General features: G+C 69.8%; 1 protein-coding gene across 1 annotated transcript; it reads left to right on the top strand.

The window, feature by feature from the left end:
• The first annotated feature begins 47 nt into the window (after window positions 1-47).
• HCFC1 (host cell factor C1) lies at window positions 48-20,628 on the top strand. The gene is made up of 27 exons (XM_062600789.1): window positions 48-284; window positions 3,501-3,732; window positions 4,872-5,020; window positions 5,118-5,278; window positions 5,440-5,648; window positions 5,747-5,831; window positions 5,949-6,055; window positions 6,284-6,463; window positions 7,106-7,471; window positions 7,938-8,119; window positions 8,509-8,706; window positions 9,037-9,264; window positions 9,574-9,678; window positions 9,807-10,026; window positions 10,113-10,255; window positions 10,347-10,485; window positions 10,620-10,840; window positions 11,486-13,466; window positions 13,564-13,727; window positions 14,583-15,048; window positions 15,873-16,280; window positions 16,662-16,780; window positions 17,203-17,340; window positions 17,767-17,952; window positions 18,898-19,213; window positions 19,331-19,394; window positions 20,171-20,628. Exons 2-27 carry the CDS (start codon window positions 3,519-3,521, stop codon window positions 20,208-20,210), a joined length of 6,789 nt encoding a protein of 2,262 aa, XP_062456773.1. The 5' UTR covers window positions 48-284; window positions 3,501-3,518; the 3' UTR covers window positions 20,211-20,628.
• The last annotated feature ends 140 nt before the right edge of the window (window positions 20,629-20,768 follow it).

Below are 20,768 nucleotides of genomic sequence, written 5' to 3'. Positions count from 1 at the left end.
CGGGCTCTTCCTCGGGGGTGGGGGGGTTGGGGGACAGGCTTGGCGGGTGAGGCGAGGCCGCGCGCGGGGACACCCGACATCTTGCTTCCCGCCTCGGCCAGGCGCCGCCATCTTGTCCGCGTCCGGAGGAGGAAGGAGGAGGAACATCCGGGGACCGGGCGGCGCCATCTTGGACCGCCGCCCGTAGAGCAGCACGCTGCCATCTTGTGACCCCTCCTCCCCACATCCGGGTACCCGCCGCTCCTCCACCTTGGATCCTTCCCGCTAAAAGAAGCCACATCCGGGTAATCGGGCGGGAAGGACGGTTAGGGGCGCGGGTGCGGCGCGGCGCGAGCAGGCGCCTCCCGCGTGGGTGGGCCCGGGTAGGAGGTGCTGCTTTCGGCGGGCAGGGCGCCGGCGCCATCTTGGGAGGGAACATCCGGGACCCGGGGGTACTCTACGGGGGGACGGAGGTGGTCTTATATCCGGGTCTTGCGAGGCCGCCATATTGGGAGTACGGCCATCCGGGCACTGCGGGGGGCGGGTGGATAAGATGAAGGCGCTCATGTTAAACCTTACTCCGTCGTTCCCTCGCCCCGGGAAAAGGCAGTTCCATTGTCCATAAAGTGACTTGAAGAGCTCTTTAAATCCCTAGTGGCCGCAGAGGGGAAGGAGAGGGTGGCTCTGTAGCACCCTGTGTAGCTCTTCCCCGTCCAGCACGGGGTGCGGGGGCCTGGTGTGAGCTTCTATACGGTTAATTCAGCGCCGTGGAGCCAAAACAGCGAGGAAGGGGGGCGACTGCGAGGAAAACGCGGGGTTGAAGGGACAGAGAAGAGGGGCGGGGCTGACCGGAGCCAGCATGGCGGCGCCCAGGAGGAGGAGGAGGCGGAGGAGGGGTTGTGCGGGAGGGTGGGAGAGGCGGGGTCGCGCCAACCAAAATGGCGGCGCCCATAGCAGGCTGAGCTCTCCGTACAGCGCTCGCCTTTTGGGGTGGGGGCTCTGCAGTCGGGAAGGAAACTGAGGCAGCAGCCGCGGGGGTAAAACGCTGTTCGGGAGGCTCGTCCGGCCGTCGGGGTGCGGGATTCTCTCGCGTTTTATGGGGTTTTTCTTTGTGTCCCCCCCTCCTCCCCGTTCCTCTACAGCCGCGGGGGGGGGAGTGGAGGGGGAGACACAGTTCCAGTGTCTGCCGCGACATGGCGGCGCTCATGCCTGGCCGGGCTGGACGCCCTCGGAGGGCGTCCGGGGGGGGGGGCTCTGGCGGGTTTGGGGGGTGTGGGGGGACGAGGAGGAAGGTTCCCCCTTAAGGGGTGCCCGGGAGTGGGCGGGGCTTCGCTTCCCGGGGGGGTGTCGGGCCTTCCCGCCCACCTCCCGTGACCACGCCCGCTCTGCCAGGCAGTATGGCGGCGCTCAGGAGAGCGCCGTACAGTCCGGAGTGCGAGTTCGGCGGGCGGGCGGGCAGCGGGGCCGTTGTGGGAGGAGTTGGGGGGGGGGCGAAGTTTCCCGTTGCTCGCCGCGCACGGCGGTACCGTTCTTCTTCCCTCCCGGCTTTATGCGCGCCGTTTCGGGGCGCTCCCGCCAAGATGGCGGCGCCCAGGTCTCCGCCTCCAACATGGCGGCGCCCGCCTCTGGCCGTGCTGCCGTACAACTCTCTCTTTTAAGGGGAGGAATGAAGGGAAGCGAGGAGCGGGGGGTTCGCTGACCGCCCCCCCCCCCTCCCTCGCTCTCTAAGGGCGTCGCGGGGAAAAGTAGCGCCGCGGGTACTGCCGGGGAGCGGCTGCACGCCGCGGCGGACTCCCCAAGATGGCGGCGCCCACGGTATGGCGGGGTGGCCGTACAGGGACGGGGCGGCGGTTCGGACGGGGAGCGATGGGAAGGGCAGGAAGAGAGGCAATTCCCGCGGGGGAGCAGCAGCTCCTTCCGCAGTTGCCCTTCGGCGGGGCGGCGGGGAGCTTTCCTGAGGCTCCTGCGGGTAACAGAGCTCTCGGGGTGTGGGGGGGAATGGGGAATGTGAGGGGAGCCCCCTCCCGAGTTGCTTCCTTCCCAAGATGGCGACCTCCGTCCTTCCCAAGATGGCGGCGCACAGGGCAGGGAGGGGAGCGGCGTCGTGGGCGGTGCCTTGCCGCCCCGCCCGCCCGCCCGCCGCCGTCCCGTCCTGCTCCGCGCGGCCCGCGGGCGGGGAGAGGAGCGGCTCCTTCGACACAGGCGCAAGATGGCGGCTCCCAGGGCGGCGTGAAGGCGCCCGTCGCCGCCGCGAGCCCCGCTGGCCCAGCCCCGCCCCCTCCGGCGCGAGCGGACGGGGGCGACGGAAGCCGCGAGGGGCGCCGAGTCGCCGCCGCGGAAGGGGGGGGCGGACGGGAGCCGGGAGGGGTCAGCGCCCGCGGGGCGGCGGTGAGCGCTGGGGACCGGGGCGGGGGAGGGGAGGGAGGGAGGCCGCCATTTTCCGCCCGGGCAGCTACAAGATGGCGGCTCCCAGGGCTCCTCACGGGGGGGGGGGGGGGGGGGGGGCCGGGCCGGGGGAGGGGCAGGGCCCCGGTTCCCCGGTGGGACCGGGGAGTCCGTGGGTCGCGGCACGGCCCCCCCCCCCCCCCCCCCAACTCGCGGAGGGGGATGCGGGGCCCCGGGGCGGCTGCAGCTATGGGGCGGGGGTTAACTGCGGGGTCCCGGGGCCGTTGCACCGAGGGGTATTTGCGTAGCCCCGGGGGTAACTGCAGCGAGGCGGGGGCAATTGCAGCTGCCCCCAGGGGCAGTTCTGGGAGCACAGGGATAACTTTGGGGGGGGGGCGGAGGGAGCAATTGCAGCGCCGGCGGGGCTGTTTCGCGAGCGTGGAAGTAATTAAGAGGTGGCGACTAATTGCATCGCCCGGGGGCAGTTGCAGGCTTAACGGGGAACTGCGCGGGGGCAAAGAGAGAAACTCGGGGTGGGGGGGCGTTGGTTATCCCCGGGTTGACGTACGAACGTTTCTTGCAAGAAACGGGGCAAAACCGCACGGTCTGGGAGGGATACGCATAATCGTGCGGGTGCGGAAGCAGCCGCGGGGCAGCGGGGGTAGTCGCAGAGCGCGGAGCCTTTCCGGGGTTCACCGGGCGCCGTGCGACGCCGGGGGCAGTTGGACGCGGGGCGGGTAGTGGCAGGACGGGAGCAAAGTGGCGGTTTTTTTGGGGTAGTTGCAGCAGTTTGGAGTAGTTGTTCGTTGTGGGATGCAACAGCACGAGCGTTAGTTAAGTATAAAAATGCCAAAGATTTGGAAAAAATACTAATTGAGAGAGTTTGGGTTTTGTTGTAAGAGATGTAAAGAGTCGCAAAGCTCAGCGATGGCTGTAAAAACCAAAAGGTGGTCGCAAGAACGGAGAAGTAACGGCAGAAAAGGAGAAATCATGGGGGTTAGGAGCGCTTGGTGGGGCTGGGGGCTAGCAGAGGGCGTGCGGGGGGACTTGCCTCCTCCGGCGTGGGGCAGTTTGGGGCCGGGGATCTCCGTGCATCCCTCCGTCCATGCCCGCGCTGACGCCGTGCCCCCTTGCAGGATAGGCAGAGGGGGCCCATGGCGGCCCCGACCCCCGGAGGGGGGTCCCCGCCGGCGGGCGCCCCGGCTCCCGCCCCGGCGCTGCAGCCCCGCTGGAAGCGGGTGGTGGGCTGGTCGGGCCCCGTGCCCCGGCCCCGGCACGGCCACCGCGCCGTGGCCATCAAGGAGCTCATCGTCGTCTTTGGGGGCGGCAACGAGGGCATCGTTGACGAGCTGCACGTCTACAACACCGGTGAGCCCCCCTCCTGCCCCCAGGGAGGCCTGGGGGTCTCGGGGGGGTATCCCTGGGGTCCTGCTGTGATCTGAGGGTCCCCATGGGGCCTGGGGGGGTCCCTGGAGTCCCTGAGGGGTCTGAGGGTCCCTACGGGTTCTGGGGGACCCTGGGGTCCCAGTGTGATATAGGGGTCTGGGGGGAGGTCTCTGGGGCTCCCCGTGAGGTCTGGGGGTCTCTGGAGTCCCAGGGGGGTCTGAGGCTCCCTGTGGGCTCTGGGAGATCCCTGGGCTCCCTATGAGGTCCGGGGGGGGGGGTCTCTGGGGCCCTGATGTGATCTGGGGGGTCTCTGGGGGCCCCTGTTGATTATGGGGGGGTCTCTGGGGGGTATCCCTGGGGTCCTGGTGTGATCTGGGGGTCCCTGTGGGTTATGGGGGGGTCCTCTGGAGGGTATGAGGGGTTCCTGGGGGGTCTGGGGAGTCCCTGAGGTCCTGATGTGATCTGCAGGGGGGTCTCTGGGGTCCTGGTGTGATCTGTGGGGTCTAGGGGGCTCCTGGGTTTGCGATGTGATCTGGGGGGGGTCCCTGGGGTCCTGGTGTGATCTGGGGGTTCCTGTGGGGTCTGGGGGATATGGGGGCTCCCTCTGGGGTTTGGGGGGGGGGGCCTGGCGTGCTGATGTGATCTGGGGAGGGTTTGGGGGTCTTTGGGGTCCTGGTGTGATCTAGGGTTCCCATGGGGTCTGTGGGTCCCTGGGGTCCCTGTGTGATCTATGGGTCGCTGTGTGTATGGGGGGGGGGCGTGTATTTGGGGGGGTGTATGGGGGGGGCGTGTATTTGGGGGGGTGTAGGGGAGCCCCTCCCCTGTGCTGATTTGGTTGCCGTGGAGACAGTGATGGGGGGGGTCCTCCAGCATCCCAGGGTGCACTGGGGCATTGTCTGGGTTCCCCCCCCCCAAATTAACACACCCAAGCACTGAAATTGTTAATTCCCCCCCCCCCATTAACCCTTTGCTTCCCGTTTTGGGGAGCATTTGGGCGCAATTTTTGGTTGGAAAGAGGCAGCGCTTGTCAGCCCCACGCGCGTGTGTGTTGCGGGGGGGCATCCTGCCCGGACGCCTGGGTCCTTCCCAGTTGACCCCCCACCCCCACCCCTCTTTCCCAGCCACAAACCAGTGGTTCATCCCGGCGGTGCGGGGCGACATCCCGCCCGGCTGCGCCGCCTACGGCTTCGTCTGCGACGGCACCCGGCTCCTGGTCTTCGGCGGCATGGTGGAGTACGGCAAGTACAGCAACGACCTCTACGAGCTCCAGGTACCGGCCGCCCGGGGGGGCGAGGTGGGGCGGTGGGTCTCGGGGCCGTACCCCCAAATATCCCCCCCCCCCTCGACGCGTGGGCGCTCTCCTGCAGGCCAGCCGCTGGGAGTGGAAGCGGCTCAAGGCGAAGACCCCCAAGAACGGACCCCCGCCTTGCCCCCGCCTGGGCCACAGCTTCTCCCTCGTGGGCAACAAGTGTTACCTCTTCGGGGGGCTGGCCAACGACAGCGAGGACCCCAAGAACAACATCCCCCGGTACCGGACGCCTGGGCCCCTCGGTCGGCGGGGAGGGTCTTGGGCGCCTGGATCTGTTGTGGGAGGGAAGGCGGCGGGGGGGGGGGGGCGGACGCCTGGGTCCCCGTGGGGTGGAGCACCCTTCGCGGCTCTCCCGCCTCACGCGGCCCGTTTTTCCGCAGGTACCTGAACGATTTGTACATCCTGGAGCTGCGGCCCGGCTCGGGGGTGGTGGCCTGGGACATCCCCATCACCTACGGGGTGCTGCCGCCCCCCCGGGAGTCGCACACCGCCGTCGTCTACACCGAGCGCGAGAGCCGCAAGTCCAAGCTCGTCATCTACGGCGGCATGAGCGGCTGCCGCCTCGGAGACCTCTGGACACTCGACATCGGTATGCCCGGACGCCTGGGCCCCCGAGGGCCGTCAGCCCTTTTGGGGCAGCGTTTCACCGTTTCCCTCCTTTTTTTTTTTTTTTTTTTTTGCCGGCAGAGACGCTGACCTGGAACAAGCCCAGCCTCAGCGGGGTCGCTCCGCTTCCCCGGAGCCTCCACTCGGCCACCACCATCGGCAACAAGTGAGTCAGGGAGGCGGCCAGATTGCTTTTGGGGTCCTCCCCTGCCCCCATTTTTCTTCCTGGGGGCGGCTGTGGGGGTCCCGCGGGCCCCTCTGACCCCCTGTTGCGCCCCCCCAGGATGTACGTGTTCGGGGGCTGGGTGCCCCTCGTCATGGACGACGTCAAGGTGGCCACGCACGAGAAGGAGTGGAAGTGCACGAACACGCTGGCCTGCCTCAACCTGGGTAAGGGCCCCCTCCTGCACCCCCAGACCTACCCCTGAACCCCCAAACCTGCTCCAGCCTGCCTCGATCTGGGTAAGAAACTCCCCAGATTGCCCCCAACTCTCTCCCCGTGCCCCTCAGGGCCTGTCGCCCAGCCTGGACCCGGCTATGGGGCCGCAACGTTGCATCCCCACATGCTCCACCCCCGTTTCTAAAGCGTGTCCCTCTCTTTCTTTGCGCCCCCGCCAGACTCCATGGCGTGGGAGCCCATCCTCATGGACACGCTGGAGGACAACGTGCCGCGGGCCCGGGCCGGGCACTGTGCCGTGGCCATCACCACCCGCCTCTACATCTGGAGCGGCCGCGACGGCTACCGTAAAGCCTGGAACAACCAGGTCTGCTGCAAGGATCTCTGGTACCTGGAGACTGGTGAGTTGGAGGGGGGTCCTTGGAGCTTGCCTGGGGTCCTGAGGGGAGTCCCTGGACCCCAGCTGGGGTCCTTGGAGGCACATCTGGGCCTGGCTGGGGTCCTTGGAGGTCTCTGGGTTCTAACTGGGTCTTGCTGGGGGTCTTGGAAGGGCACCTGGGTCCTGGGGAGGGTCTCCCAGGCCTTGGCTGGGGCGTCCGAGGAGGGAAAGTGAGGTGTTGTATTGGCATCTTGGGTGTTGTGGGGCATCGGGCGGGACCCGGTGTCTCTAGGGACACTGTGGCATCCCAGCAAGATCTTGTGGTGTCCCACAGGGACCTTGGCCTGTCCTGAGGCCCCACAGGGACCTTGCGGTGTCCCACTCGGACCTTGGTGTGTCTTGATGCCCCCACAGGGACCCTGCCATGTCCCACTTGGACTTTGGCGTGTCCCGAGGCCCCACAGGGATCTTGGTGTGTCCCACGGGGACCTTGAGGTGTCCCCAGGCCTCACTGGGCTCTTGTGGTGTCCCGTTACCACCTTGTGATGTCCCACCGGGACTTTGAGGTGTCCCAGGGCGCTGCTGGGGGACCGTGGGGTGGCTTTGTGGGAGGATCTCAAGCACCCACGTCACCCCCCCCCCCCCAACCCCTGTTGTCCCGCAGAGCGGCCGCCGGCACCGGCGCGGGTGCAGCTGGTGCGGGCCAACACGACGTCGCTGGAGGTGAGCTGGGGCCCGGTGCCCACGGCCGACTCCTACCTGCTGCAGCTGCAGAAGTACGAGATCCCGGCGGCCGCCTCGCCGGCGCCCGCCCCGGTGCCCTCGGTGCCCGCCAACCCCCCCAAGAGCCCCGCGCCGGCCGCGGCTGCCCCGGGGCCCCCGGCGGCCCCCCAGCCCCTGGGCCCCGTGGGGCTGACGCTGCTGCCGCCACCGGCCCCCGCCGCGCCGCCCACCACCACCCTGCAGGTGCTGCCGCCCGGCCCCGCCGCGGCCGCCCCGCTGCCCGGCGCCAGCGCCGCCCGCACCCCCGGTGAGCGGGGACATGGGGTGGGGGGGGGGAGGACGCGGGACGCGTGTAGCGATGCAGGGGGACACGGGGGGCTCGGGGACCGCGTAGCCGCGAAGAAGATGCGGCGAGGGAGGGTTACGCGAGGACAGGGGTGACACGGGGACGCGGAGAGGGGACGAGGCTTGTGTAGGGGCACCGGAGGGATGTGGGGACAGGGGGTTTGGGGGACACGAGGGACAGGACAGGGGGTTTTGGGGACACGAGGGACAGGGCAGGTGGGACAAGGAGCTTGTAGGGACGGGACACGGCCCATTAGAAGACAGGTTTGGAGCATAGGAGATGTTTGGGGATGCGTAGGGACAAAGGTGGGGCTGGGAAGGACGCGTGGAAGGATGGTTGGGTTGTAGGTGGGACAAGGAGGAGCTCGGGAGGGGACACGGGGGTGGCAGGTCCGCGGGTGCCGGCGTGCGCTGACCCCCTGCCGCAGGCGTCCCCGCGGTGCTGAAGATGACGGGGCCTCCGGCGGCGGCGGCGGCTGCGGCGGCAGCGGCGGGGCCGCCCCTGGTGACGGTGCGCTCGGCCGGGCAGCCCGGCAAGGCCCCGGTGACGGTGACGTCCCTGCCCGCCGGCGTCCGCATGGTGGTGCCCACCCAGAGCCCCCAGGGCACGGTGAGTCACGGGGGTGGGGGGAGGAATCCAGCGGAGGCAGTGGGGGGAGAGGGGACGCGGGGACACGGGGTCGAGCGGTGGGATATGGGGATGCTGAGGGACGTGGGGGGACAGGGTGGCACAGAGGGGACGTGGACAGGGTATGGGGACGCCGAGGAACGTGGGGCTGGGCAGCAGGTGGGGGGGACAGCGTGGAGGAACGTGGGGGGCAGCAGGAGAAAGGATATGGGGCAGAGGAGACACGGTGGCATGGGAACGTTGGGGGAGGTCGCAGTGCCGGAGAGGGGACGTGGCAGGAGGGACACGTGGTCGGGCGAGGGGACACGGGCCCCGAGGGACGTCAGGGACCCGCGAGGGGACATGGGCCACCCCGTCCCCCCGCCCCCCAGGTGATCGGCAGCAGCCCCCAGATGAGCGGCATGGCGGCGCTGGCGGCGGCGGCCGCGGCCACCCAGAAGATCCCGCCGGCCTCGGCCCCCACGGTGCTCAGCGTCCCCGCCGGCGCCACCATCGTCAAGACGGTGGCCGTCTCGCCCGGCACCACCACGCTGCCCGCCACCGTCAAGGTGGCCTCCTCCCCCGTCATGGTAAGGCCCCGGGGGCCCAGGCGTCCGGGCTGGGGTGTGGCAGAGCTGAGGTTGGGGGTGGGGAGGGCGGAAATTTGGGGAATCCGGGGAGGATATTGGCATCTGGGCTTGGTTTTGGGCGCTCCAGGGCGGCCAGAGCCGCGGTTAGAGCTGGTGGTTGGGGAGAAGGTCCCAGGCGTCTGGGGCAGCGTTGGCGTCCCAGAGCTGGGAGAGACCCGAGGAGACACGAAACGGCGGCCGGAGCTCAGGCCGAGGGGGCCGGGGAAGGGGACCCAGGCGTCCGGGGAGGGACCCAGGCGTCCGAGCCGCCTCCCTCGCCCCCCTCCCCAGGTGAGCAACCCAGCCACGCGGATGCTGAAGACGGCGGCGGCCCAGGTGGGCACCTCGGGGGCAGCCCCCACCACCAACACGGCCACGCGCCCCATCATCACCGTGCACAAGTCCGGGACGGTGACGGTGGCCCAGCAGGCCCAGGTGATGACCACCGTGGTGGGCGGCGTCACCAAGACCATCACCCTCGTCAAGAGCCCTATCTCCGTCCCTGGGGGTAGCGCCTTGGTGAGTGCCTTGGGGGCCCCGGCGTCCGGGTGGGGGGACCGCAGCACCCAGGAGTCTTGGGAGATCCCTGACCCCCCAGTGCCCTCGCCTTGGAGGCCCCAGGGATCCTAGGGGTTCCTGACCCCCCAGTGCCCTCGCCTTGGAGGCCCCAGGGGTCCTAGGGATTCCTGACCCCCTGGTGCCCTCACCTTGGAGGACTAGGAGTGTTGCTGAGGGACCCTGGTGTCCACCCGGGGATGGAAGAGTGGGTGGAGGTGTTCCTCCAGTGTCCCAGCATGCCTTGTTCTTGTCCCCAACCGCCACCACCAGATCTCCAACCTGGGCAAGGTGATGTCCGTGGTCCAGACCAAACCGGTGCAGACGTCGGCGGTGACCGGGCAGGCGTCCACGGGCCCCGTCACTCAGATCATCCAGGTGAGCCCCCAACACTGTTGGGGACCCTGGCCTCCAGGCTTGATCCCGCAAAGGGGGTCAGCCCCCCGCGACTCCCCTTCTCCTTGGGGAGCTTGATGTCCTGCTCCTGTTAATCCTCATCCGCCCAGACGAAGGGACCGTTGCCGGCCGGGACCATCCTGAAGCTGGTGACATCGGCAGACGGGAAGCCTACCACCATCCTGACGACGACTCAGGCGGGCGCCACGGCCACCAAGCCCACCATCCTGGGCATCAGCAGCGTCTCGCCCAGCACCACCAAGCCGGGCACCACCACCATCATCAAAACCATCCCCATGTCGGCCATCATCACCCAGTCAGGGGCCACCGGTGAGTGACGGGGGGCTGCGCTGGGGTTGGGGCAGGACGCGAGTTGGGCGCCCCGCGCCCCTGACATCCTTCCGCTCTCCTCCCAGGTGTCACTAGCAGCCCTGGGATCAAGTCACCCATCACCATCATCACCACCAAAGTCATGACGTCAGGCACGGGGACTCCCGCCAAGATCATCACGGCCGTTCCCAAGCTGGCCACAGGCCACGGGCAGCAAGGAGTGACGCAGGTGAGCGTGGAGGACTTGTGGCCTGTCCCTTGGGCTGTCGCGTGTCCCCTGGGGCCACCCTGCTCACCGCTCTGTGTCATCCTACCTCTAGGTGGTCCTCAAAGGAGCTCCCGGGCAGCCGGGCACCATCCTGCGCACGGTGCCCATGGGGGGCGTCCGCCTGGTGACACCGGTCACCGTTTCGGCCGTTAAACCCACCGTCACCACTCTGGTGGTGAAGGGCACCACGGGTAAGCGCCACTAACGATTGCTTTCGCCCCCCAGAGCCGTCACCAGCGGTGATGGTGGCCCCAGGAGCTGTTCCCCTCGTTTGCTAACGCTCCATTCACGTCCCTAACGCCGCCCCCCTGCTGCCTCCCCGCAGGCGTCACCACGTTGGGCACGGTGACGGGAACTGTGTCAACGAGCCTGGCCGGGGCCGGGGCCCACAGCACCAACGCCTCGCTGGCCACCCCCATCACCACGTTGGGCACCATCGCCACGCTCTCCAGCCAGGTCATCAACCCCGCCGCCATCACTGTCTCGGCTGCCCAGACCACCATGACGGCCGCCGGCGGCCTCGGCACCCCCACCATCACCATGCAGGTGAGGTGCCTTGGGGATTTTGGGGGGACGGGGACGAGGCTGGGGGTCACCGGTGATCCATAGATACATGGGAGACGTGGGCATGGATCAGGGGAGCATGACCAGAGGTGAGTGACAAGGCCCCATGGAACGCCAGGGACCCACAGATGAAGGGGACATGTGGCCATGGATGTGGGGAGCTTCACCAGAGATCAATGACAGCGCCCTACAGGTCACTAGGGACCCGAAAATTTGGGGGTGGCATGGCCACAGATAGAGGACACACAGCTGCAGGTCACCAGGGCCGCTGGCCCCCTGCTCTGGGGGCCGTATGAATCACAAAGACCCACAGATTCGGGCCGATGGCCGCGAAATTGGTGGGATGTGGCCGTGGGTCGCTGGCAGGACCCCCTCAAACTACCCCGAACCCACGGATTTGAGGGCGACGTGGGGACGGATTTGAGGAGGAATGGCCACGAGGCACCGGCAGTGCCCGTAGGTCACCAGAGACCCATGGATTTGGAGGTGACGTCCGCGGTTTTGGGGACCCGTGGCTCCCCCAAAGGCCCTGGGATCTAGGGGAGCCCCGCGCCGGGCCGGGGCGGACGCGACCGAGACCCCGAGCGGGGATTCGGGGCGTCCGTTGATGTCGTCGCCGGGCGGCAGCCCGTGTCCCAGCCCACGCAGGTGACGCTGATCACGACGCCCAGCGGGGTGGAGGCGCAGCCGGTGCACGACCTCCCCGTCTCCATCCTGGCCTCCCCCACCACGGAGCAGCCCGCCGCCACCGTCACCCTCGCCGACTCGGGCCAGGCCGACGCCGGGCCCGGCACCGTCACCCTAGTGTGCTCCAACCCGCCCTGCGAGACCCACGACACCGGCACCACCAACACGGCCACCACCACCGTGGTGGCCAACGTGGGCGGCCTGGCGCCCGCCGCCCAGCTCCAGTTCGTCTGCGACGGCCCCGACGGGCTGCCCCCCAACGGCAGCGTGGTCCGCGTCTGCTCCAACCCCCCCTGCGAGACCCACGAGACCGGCACCACCGCCACGGCCACCACCACCTTGGCGGCCGGGCCCCGGCCCTGCTCCAACCCACCCTGCGAGACCCACGACACCGGCACCACCAACACCCCCACCACGGCCACGGGATCACGGCTCTGCTCCAACCCCCCCTGCGAGACCCACGAGACGGGCACCACCAACACCCCCACCACGGCCCTGGGCCGCCCCGGGGCCGGCATGGCCACCGGCGCCCCGTGCCAAACCCAGCAGACCACGGCCACCGGCACCACCATGACAGTGCGGGCCTTCGCGGGGCCGCGGGCCTGCGCCGAGAGCCACGAGGCCGCCGCGCGGCTTTGCGCCAACCCCCCGTGCGAGACCCACGAGACGGGCACCACCAGCACGGCCACCACCACCACGGCCGCAGGCCACCGGCCGTGCAGCAACCCCCCGTGCGAGACCCACGAGACGGGCACCACCAACACCCCCACCACGGCCCGGTCCTGCCTGGGCCGGGGGCAAGCGGAGCCGACCGGTGCCCCGTGCCAAACCCAGCAGACGACGGCCACAGGCACCACCATGTCTGTGGCTGCCACCGGCCGTGCCCACGGGGACCGGATGGGAGCCGAAAACCAAGAGTGCCAAACTCACCCGCTCAACCCGGCCGCGGGGCCGTGGCCGTGCAGCAACCCCCCGTGCGAGATGCACGAGACGGGCACCACCAACACCCCCACGACAGCCATGGCCACGCGGCTTTGCTCCAACCCGCCCTGCGAGACCCACGAGACGGGCACCACCAACACATCCACCACCACCACGGCCGTGGGGTCGCGGCCTTGCGCCAACCCGCCCTGCGAGACCCACGAGACGGGCACCACCAACACGGCCACCACCACCACAGCGGCCACGACGTCGCGGCCTTGCGCCAACCCGCCCTGCGAGACCCACGAGACGGGCACCACCAACACGGCCACCACCACCACGGCGGCCACGACGTCGCGGCCTTGCGCCAACCCGCCCTGCGAGACCCACGAGACGGGCACCACCAACACGGCCACCACCACCACGGCGGCCACGACGTCGCGGCCTTGCGCCAACCCGCCCTGCGAGACCCACGAGACGGGCACCACCAACACGGCCACCACCACCACGGCGGCCACGACGTCGCGGCCGTGCCCCGATCCCCCGAGCGAAACCCAGGAGCCCGGCGCCACGAACGTGGACGGCACCGCCGCAGCGTTGCGGCCGTGCGAGGTGGCGCTGCCGCCGCGGCCCCACGCCAGCCCCCCGTGCCAGCCCCCCGAGCTGGCTGCCGCCGTGGGGCCGCTGCCCTGCAGCAACCCCCCATGCGAGACCCACGAGACGGGCACCACCAACACGGCCACCACGGCCACGGCTGGCACCAGCGGAGGGACGGAGCAGGGCTCGCCGCCCTGCGAGACCCACGAGACAGCGGCCACCGGCACCACCATGACGCCAGCCGAGGGGGCCCCGCCGGCCCCTGGGGACGCCCCGGGGGTCCCCGAGAGCTCCCCCAGCCCCCTGCCCCTTCACGGCTGCTCCAACCCCCCCTGCGAGACCCACGAGACGGGGACGACCCACACGGCAACCACGGTCACCTCCAGCATGGGTGCCAACCAAGGTGACGTGCTGAGGAGGGGATGGACCAGGGTGGGACTGGGAGCTGGGGCCCACCCCGCTCACGCCCCCAACCCCGGCGCCCCCGTCTCTCGTTGCAGACCCGCCACCGGCTGCCAATGGGCAAGGGGAGTCGGAGCCCCCCCTGGGTGAGGGGGTGCCCCCCAGCACCCCCAGCCCCGGACCTAGCACCCCGGGGGCCACGCAGCCCCGGGCCGTCACCACCGTCACCCAGTCCACGCCGGCCCCGGGGCCCGCTGTCCCGGTGAGCAGGGACGGGGGGGTTATGGGGGACCGGGAGGGAGATACGGGATGTGGGGCACGGAGCAGGGAAGACCACAGGGGAAGTTGGGGACAAGCGGATTGGGGGGCTATTGAGGGCCATGGGGAGGTATTGGGGGGCATCATGGGGCGGGGAGGGCTGTGGAGGGATATTGAGGACGTGACGGGGGACATCACGGTCCAAGGGAGACTGGGGAGCTGTTGATGACCGGGCGGGATGGTGGATGTTGGGAGATGTCATGGAGCAGGGAGGACCGTAGAGGAAGTATTGGGGACATGGCGGACATCAGAGAGTAGGTGGGGCTGGGGGGGCGTTGAGGACCACGGAGGAGTTTTGGGGGACTTCATGGTCTACGGAGAACCATGGAAGGGTCCTGGGGGCGTGGCGGGGGACACTGAGGTCCGGTGGGGATCCGGGCACTATTGAGGACCATGGGGAGATGTTGGGGGACCTCATTGGCCAAGGAAAAGGCCAGTGGAGGGGTTACTGGGGACAGATGGGGGACATGGCCTGGGGGGGGGGGCTCTTGAGAACCATGGGAGGGGGCTTGTTAGGGGGTGGGGGGGAGCATTGAGGACCTTGAGGGGGAAGTTGAGGACCGTGAAGGGGGACGAGGTAGAGGAACAGTGAGGATCAGGAGGGACTTTGGAGACCAGGGAGGGCAGTTGGACACGGAGAGGGTCGGGGCCAGGTTGAGGGCGATCAGCAGGACTGGGGGCACATTGGGGGGGGGCAGGACATGACAACAAGGGACCTGTGCCCCCCACCCCACCCCACCCCACCCCACCCCCGGGCCATGTTCGTTCCCCGCTAACTCTCGTGTTTTGTCCTCCCCAGAGCATCTCGTCGCTGACGGAGCCTCCGCCGGCGCCGCCCGAGCCCCCGGCGAGCGACTCCCCGACGCCGGCGCCCCCCGAGCCCCCCGCCACAGCGGCGACCCCCCCGGGTCCCGCCACCACCCCGACGACGACGGCGGCGGCGGCGGCAGTGGTGGCCCCCCCGGGCTCACCGGAGCCCCTGGCCGTGGTGGTGCTGCCTCCCGGCCCCGCCGGCGGCGGAGGCGGCGAGGCCGAGGGGCTGGCGCTGCCCCCCGAGCTGATGGCGGAGGCGCCCCTGGGGGGGCCGGCGGCGGCGGCCGGGGGGCCCCCGGCCCTGGTGGTGACGGGGCTGACCCCCGAGGAGCTGGCGGTGACGGCCGCCGCCGAGGCCGCCGCGCAGGCCGCCGCGCAGGCCGCCGCCACCGAGGAGGCCCAGGCCCTGGCCATCCAGGCCGTGCTGCAGGCCGCCCAGCAGGCCGTCATGGGTGAGCCGGGCGCTGGGGGGCGCGGGGTTGGGGGACGGGGGGGCCCTAGGGTCGCCCTGGACCCGTAACATAGTCCTGTTCCCGTAACGGTGTCCTGCCTCCATCTTCATCCTCGTGATGGCGTCCCCACGATGGTGTCCTGTCCCCATCACCATCGGGACGTCCCCATCCCTGCAACGGTGTCCTGTCCACCTTCTCATCCCTGTTATGGTGTCCTGTCCCCATCCCCGTGCCTGTCCCCATCCCCGTGATGACGTCCCCATGATGGTGTCCTGTCCCCATCACCATCGGGATGTCCCCATCCCTGCAACGGTGTCCTGTCCACCTTCTCATCCCTGTTATGGTGTCCTGTCCCCATCACCACTGGGATGTTCCCATCCTTGCAATGGTGTCTTGTCCCCCTTCTCATCCCTGTTACAGTGTCTTGTCTCCATCCCCATAACGATGTCCTCATGGTGGTATCTTGTCCTTGTTCCTTTCACCATTGGGGTGTCCTCATGGCTGTGATGGTGTTCCGTCCCCGTAGTGGTCTCCAGTCCCTATTGCTGTCACCGCTGGGGTGTCCCTGTCCCCATAATGGTGTCTTATCCTTGTAAGGGTGTCCCCATCCCTATCAGGGTTCTCCTGTGCCCGTCCCCACGTCCTCTTCCCTCCCAAGGGCCTCCCCGTCCCCGTGGCCGTGGGGGGCGGGTGTCCCCAGGGCAGGTGAAGCCCCCATCCCCGGAGATGCCCCATCCCGGTGTCCCCATGGTGGTGGTGACGGTGGTGGGGAGAACGGTGCGTCAGCCGGTCGTGCGCGTTGTGACCCGCGGGCTTCCCCGCAGGCGCGGCGGAGCCCCTGGAGAGCGGGGAGCCCGGGGGGGGCCCCCCGGAGCTGGGCCCGCTGGGGGCCGAGGGCCCGGAGGGGCCGCCGGGGGCCATCCCCATCGTGCTCACGCAGCAGGAGCTGGCGGCCCTGGTGCAGCAGCAGCAGCTGCAGGAGGCAGCGGCGGCGGCGGCCGCGGCGGCGGCGGCGGCGACCCCCCCGCCGGCAGCCCCCCCGGCCCCCCCTGCCGCCGCGGCCGCCCCCGCCCCGCCGCCCGCCGCCGTCCCCCCGGCCGCCCCCCACCTCCCCACCGAGGCCCTGGCGCCCGCCGACAGCCTCAACGACCCGGCCGCCGACGCCAACGGCCTGGGGGAGCTGGGCCCCCCCGGCGGCCCCCCCAGCGCCCTGCTGCCCGCCCCTGCCGACGGTGAGCCCCGGACGCCTGGGCCCCCTCGGGGCTGTGGGGTGGGGGTGGGGGGGGTGCCCGGACGCCTGGGTCCGCAGCGGGGGGCGTGGGGGGTGCTGAGTGTGCTTTGTGGGGGGGGGGGGGCACCCGGACGCTGGGGTCCCTGCAGGGGACGGGGGCACCCGGACGCCTGGGTCCCTCTTGGGGGAAGGACCCCGGACGCCTGGGTCCCTTTTGGTGGGGGTGGGGGAGGGAGAGGATGCCCGGACGCCTGGGTCCGCTGCAGTGGACAAGTGGGGGCTGCTTCTCCTTGGGGGGGTAGGGGTGCACCCGGACGCCTGGGTCCTTTGCCGAGGCGGGGGGGGTCTCACCTGTGCTCCTCTCCCCCCACCCCCACCCCAGGCCTGGCTCCCTCAAACACTTTCGTGGCCCCCCAGCCCGTGGTGGGGCCGAGTCCGGCCAAGCTGCAGGCGGCCACCACCCTGACCGAGGTGGCTAACGGCATTGAGGCCGCTCCGGTGGTGAGTGGGGGGTGCCGTGGGGCTGGTATGGGGGTTCCGGCAGCGGTTTGGTGGCCCTGGGGGGTGCCGTGGGGCTGGTATGGCGGTCCCAGCAATGGTTTGGTGATACTGGGGGGCGCGATTGGTATTCCTGGCAGCAGGTTGGTGGTCCTGGGGGTGGTTTGGTGGCCCTAGAGGGGCGCTGTGGGGCCGGCATGGGGGTCCTGGTGGCGGTTTGGTGGTCCTAGGGGGCACCGTGGGGCTGGTATGGGCGTTCTGGCGATGGTTTGGTGATCCTGGTGGTGGTTTGGTGGTCCTTTGAGGGCACCGTGGGGCTGGCGTGGGGTCCTGAGGTGTTCTGGGGCTGTGGATCATGGTGGGGGGGGCTGGGGGCTTCTGGGGGTCCCAGGCCTAGCTGACATCACCTGTGCCCAAACCTGCAGAAGCCGGACCCCTCGGCGCAGCCTCCCAAGGTGCTGGCCAAGAAGGAGAACCAGTGGTTTGACGTTGGCGTCATCAAGGGCACCAACATGATGGTGACGCACTACTTCCTCCCGCCCGAGGACGCCCCCGCCACCGATGTGAGTCTTGGGGACCTTTGGGTCCCAACCCAACCCTTGTCCCCTTGATGTCCCCTCCCCATGGACATCCTGACGTGCTTATGGGCATCTCTAGTCCCTCTGATGTCCCCTGTGGGCATCTCCTGTTCCCCCCCTCGGCATGCTGCTGTCCCCATGGACGTCTCTCGTCCGTCTGATGTCCCCTGTGGGCATCCTGCTGTCCCCGTGGACGTCCCTTGTCCCCTGATACCCTCTGTGGGCGTCCCCTGTCCCCAGGGTCATCCCTTGTGCTCTTGCTGTCCCCTACGGGCGTTCTGCTCTCCCCACGGACATCTCCTGCCATGTCCTCGTGGGCATCCCCTGTGCTCTCGGTGTCCCTTACGGGCCTCCTGCTGTCCCCGTGGGCACGCCGATGCCCCGCTGACGTCCCCCCCGCGGCCTCCGCAGGACGACTCGGGCTCGGTGCCCGACTACTCGCAGCTGAAGCGCCAGGAGCTGCAGCCGGGGACGGCCTACAAGTTCCGGGTGGCCGGGCTCAACGCCTGCGGCCGCGGGCCCTTCTCCGACATCTCCGCCTTCAAGACCTGCTTGCCTGGCTTCCCCGGCGCCCCCTGCGCCATCAAGATCAGCAAGGTGGGTCCTGCCCCACGGCGGGGCCGCCCCGGATCCCCGCTCTCCTGTTCTTGGTGCGCGGCCCTGTCCCCCACCACACGCCTTCCCTGACGGCCCGTGTCCTCACTGGCGTGTGTGTCTGTCCCACCGCATCTGCTGGCCCTGCACCGCGGATGATGTGTCCCTGCCCTTTGCTGTGTCCCCGTGGCCTCGGTGCCACGTCCCCGCTCCCCGCCGTGTCCCTTGTCGCTGCGCCCCAGCTGACGTAGCCGTGTCCTCCGTCGTGTCCCCCATCCCCGTGGCCTGGCTGACGCATCCTTGTCCCATACTGCGTCCTCCACTCTCATATCCTAGCTAACGTGTCCCCCATCCCCATGTCCTGTCCTCGTACTGCGTCCCCCATCCCTGTGGCCTGGTTGAGGTGTCCCTGTCCCGTGCCACGTCCCCCGTCCCCACACCGCGGCCGATTCCTCTTTACCGTGTCTCCCCCGGCTTGGCCAACGTGTCCTCCACCTCCTGGTTGAGGTGTCCCTGTCCCGTGCCACGTCCCCCGTCCCCACACCGCGGCCGATTCCTCTTTACCGTGTCTCCCATGGCTTGGCCAACGTGTCCTCCACCTCCTGGTTGAGGTGTCCCTGTCCCGTGCCACGTCCCCCGTCCCCACACCGCGGCCGATTCCTCTTTACCGTGTCTCCCATGGCTTGGCCAACGTGTCCTCCACCTCCTGGTTGAGGTGTCCCTGTCCCGTGCCACGTCCTGTCCCCACACCGCGGCCGATTCCTCTTTACCGTGTCTCCCATGGCTTGGCCAACATGTCCTCGTCCTCCGGTGTCCCTCACCCACGCGCTCCGGTTGACGCATCCGCGTCCCCCATGACCCAGACCACGCGTCCCTGTCCTCTACCACGTCTCCATCCCCTCTCCCCCGCAACCCACCCCCGTCCCGGCTGACGTTTGGGCCCCGCAGAGCCCGGACGGGGCGCACCTGACGTGGGAGCCGCCCTCGGTGACGTCGGGCCGCATCGTGGAGTACTCGGTGTACCTGGCCATCCAGGGGGCCGGCGGCGGCGGCGGCGGCGGTGGTGGCGGCGAGGCCAAGGGCGCCCCGGCCCAGCTGGCCTTCATGCGGGTCTACTGCGGGCCGAGCCCCTCGTGCCTGGTGCAGTCGGGCAGCCTCTCCACCGCCCACATCGACTACACCACCAAGCCCGCCATCATCTTCCGCATCGCCGCCCGCAACGAGAAGGGCTACGGCCCCGCCACCCAGGTCCGGTGGCTCCAAGGTGGGTGCCGGCGCTGGCTTCGCTCCGCCGCCGCGGAGGGGCTGCGGGGAGGGGGAGGCTTCGGCGGGGAGGGCCCGCGCGGCCGGGGCTCTCACGCTGCCCGTGTCCCCCGCGCAGAATCCAGCAAGGACGGCTCGGTGGCCAAACCAGCCAGCAAGCGGCCGCTCTCGTCCCCCGACATGTGAGTGGGGCCGTGGGGCCGGGTTGGGGGTCTGGAGGGGGGCCAGGGGGCTGGGTTTGGGGGCTGCGGGCTTGGTTGGGGTCCAGAGGGAGGATCATGGGGTTAGGATGGGGGTTGTGGGGCCGGGTTGGGGGTCTGGAGGGGGGCCAGGGGCCTGGGTTGGGGGCCGTGGAGCCGAGTCGGGGTCTCGAGGGGGGCTGCGGGGCCAGGTTGGGATGCAGAGGGGGGCCGTGGGCCCGAGCTGGGGTCTGGAGGGACGTTGTGGGGCCGGTTTGGGGGCCAGAGGGGGGCCTTGGGGCCGGGTTGCAATGCAGAGAAGGAGGGCTGTGGGGCCGAGTTAGAGGGCTGTGGGGCCGAGTTAGAGGGCTGTGGGGCCGAGTTAGAGGGCTGTGGGCTTGGTTGGGGTCCAGAGGGGTGTCATGGGGTCAAGTTGGGGGTCATGGGGCCGAGTTGGGGTCCGGACAGGGGCTGTGGAGCCGGCTTGGGGTCCGGAGGGAGGTTGTGGGGCCGGCTTGGGGTCTGGAGGTGAGCCATGGGGCCGATTTGGGAGGCTATGGGGCCACGTTGGGGGTCCGGAGGGGCCTGGGGGCTGCCCTGGGGCTGGAAACGGGGGTCTGGAGCAGGTTGTGGGGCTGGGGGTGGGCAGCGGGGTTGGGGGGGGCACAGCTATCTGTGGGGCTGCATTGAGCCCCCGTGGGTGGGGGGCAGGGCTATGGGGCAGGGGGGGGGTCTGTGGCTACCGTGGGGCTGCCCCCCACCCCACCCCCACCCCACAGGAAATCCGCTCCAAAGAAGCCCAAGGCCGACGGGCAGTGAAGGACCTTGCGCCCCCCCCCACCGTGCCCCACACCGAGGTGGGGGTGGGGGGGGAGGCCCGGACGCCTGGGCCCCTCCGTGGCAGCAGTTGGGGGGGGGATGTGGGGGGGAGGGGCCTTTTTTACCTGTTGCAGTTGCTGGAATGAAGTTTTGTACCCCCCGCGCCCCCCCCCCCCCGGCGTGGGGCCCCCGGCCCCTCTGTACAGACCCCGCCGTGGGGCAGCTGGGGGGCGCTGGGGGGGGGGGAAGCTCTGCCCTCCCCCCGGCTCCCCCCTCACCTCGTGGGGTGGGGGGGTCCCGTGTATTATAGTGTATCGGGGGGGGCTGCCCCCCGCCCCCCCCCCCCCGTGCTGTCCGTATCTGTCGTTTTTGTGCTATTTTGAACAATTAAAGACATTTTTTTGGAGTAAAAATAAAACGGGGCTGTTTGGGGGGGCGGGGCCTGGAGCGGGGGGCGGGGCCTGGAGAGGGTCTGCGGGGCGGGGCTTGCCCCTTCCCGGGCTGGAGCTCCGCCCCCTGGGGAAAGGGGGCGGGGCCGAGGCTGGGGAAGGGCCCGGA

Source organism: Rhea pennata (genome assembly GCF_028389875.1).
Source record: "Rhea pennata isolate bPtePen1 chromosome 35 unlocalized genomic scaffold, bPtePen1.pri SUPER_35_unloc_1, whole genome shotgun sequence".
Lineage (NCBI taxonomy): Eukaryota > Metazoa > Chordata > Aves > Rheiformes > Rheidae > Rhea > Rhea pennata.
Note: the sequence above shows the minus strand (reverse complement) of the source record. Positions and strands in the feature narration are given on the sequence as shown.

Excerpts from the sequence above, each read along its gene's own strand:
- HCFC1 (XM_062600789.1), top strand. The coding sequence starts at position 3,519 with ATGGCGGCCCCGACCCCCGGAGGGGGGTCCCCGCCGGCGGGCGCCCCG. Across the intron at positions 5,649-5,746 it reads CCTCTGGACACTCGACATCG|AGACGCTGACCTGGAACAAG; the intron begins GTATGCCCGGAC and ends TTTTGCCGGCAG. Across the intron at positions 8,120-8,508 it reads CCCAGAGCCCCCAGGGCACG|GTGATCGGCAGCAGCCCCCA; the intron begins GTGAGTCACGGG and ends CCCGCCCCCCAG.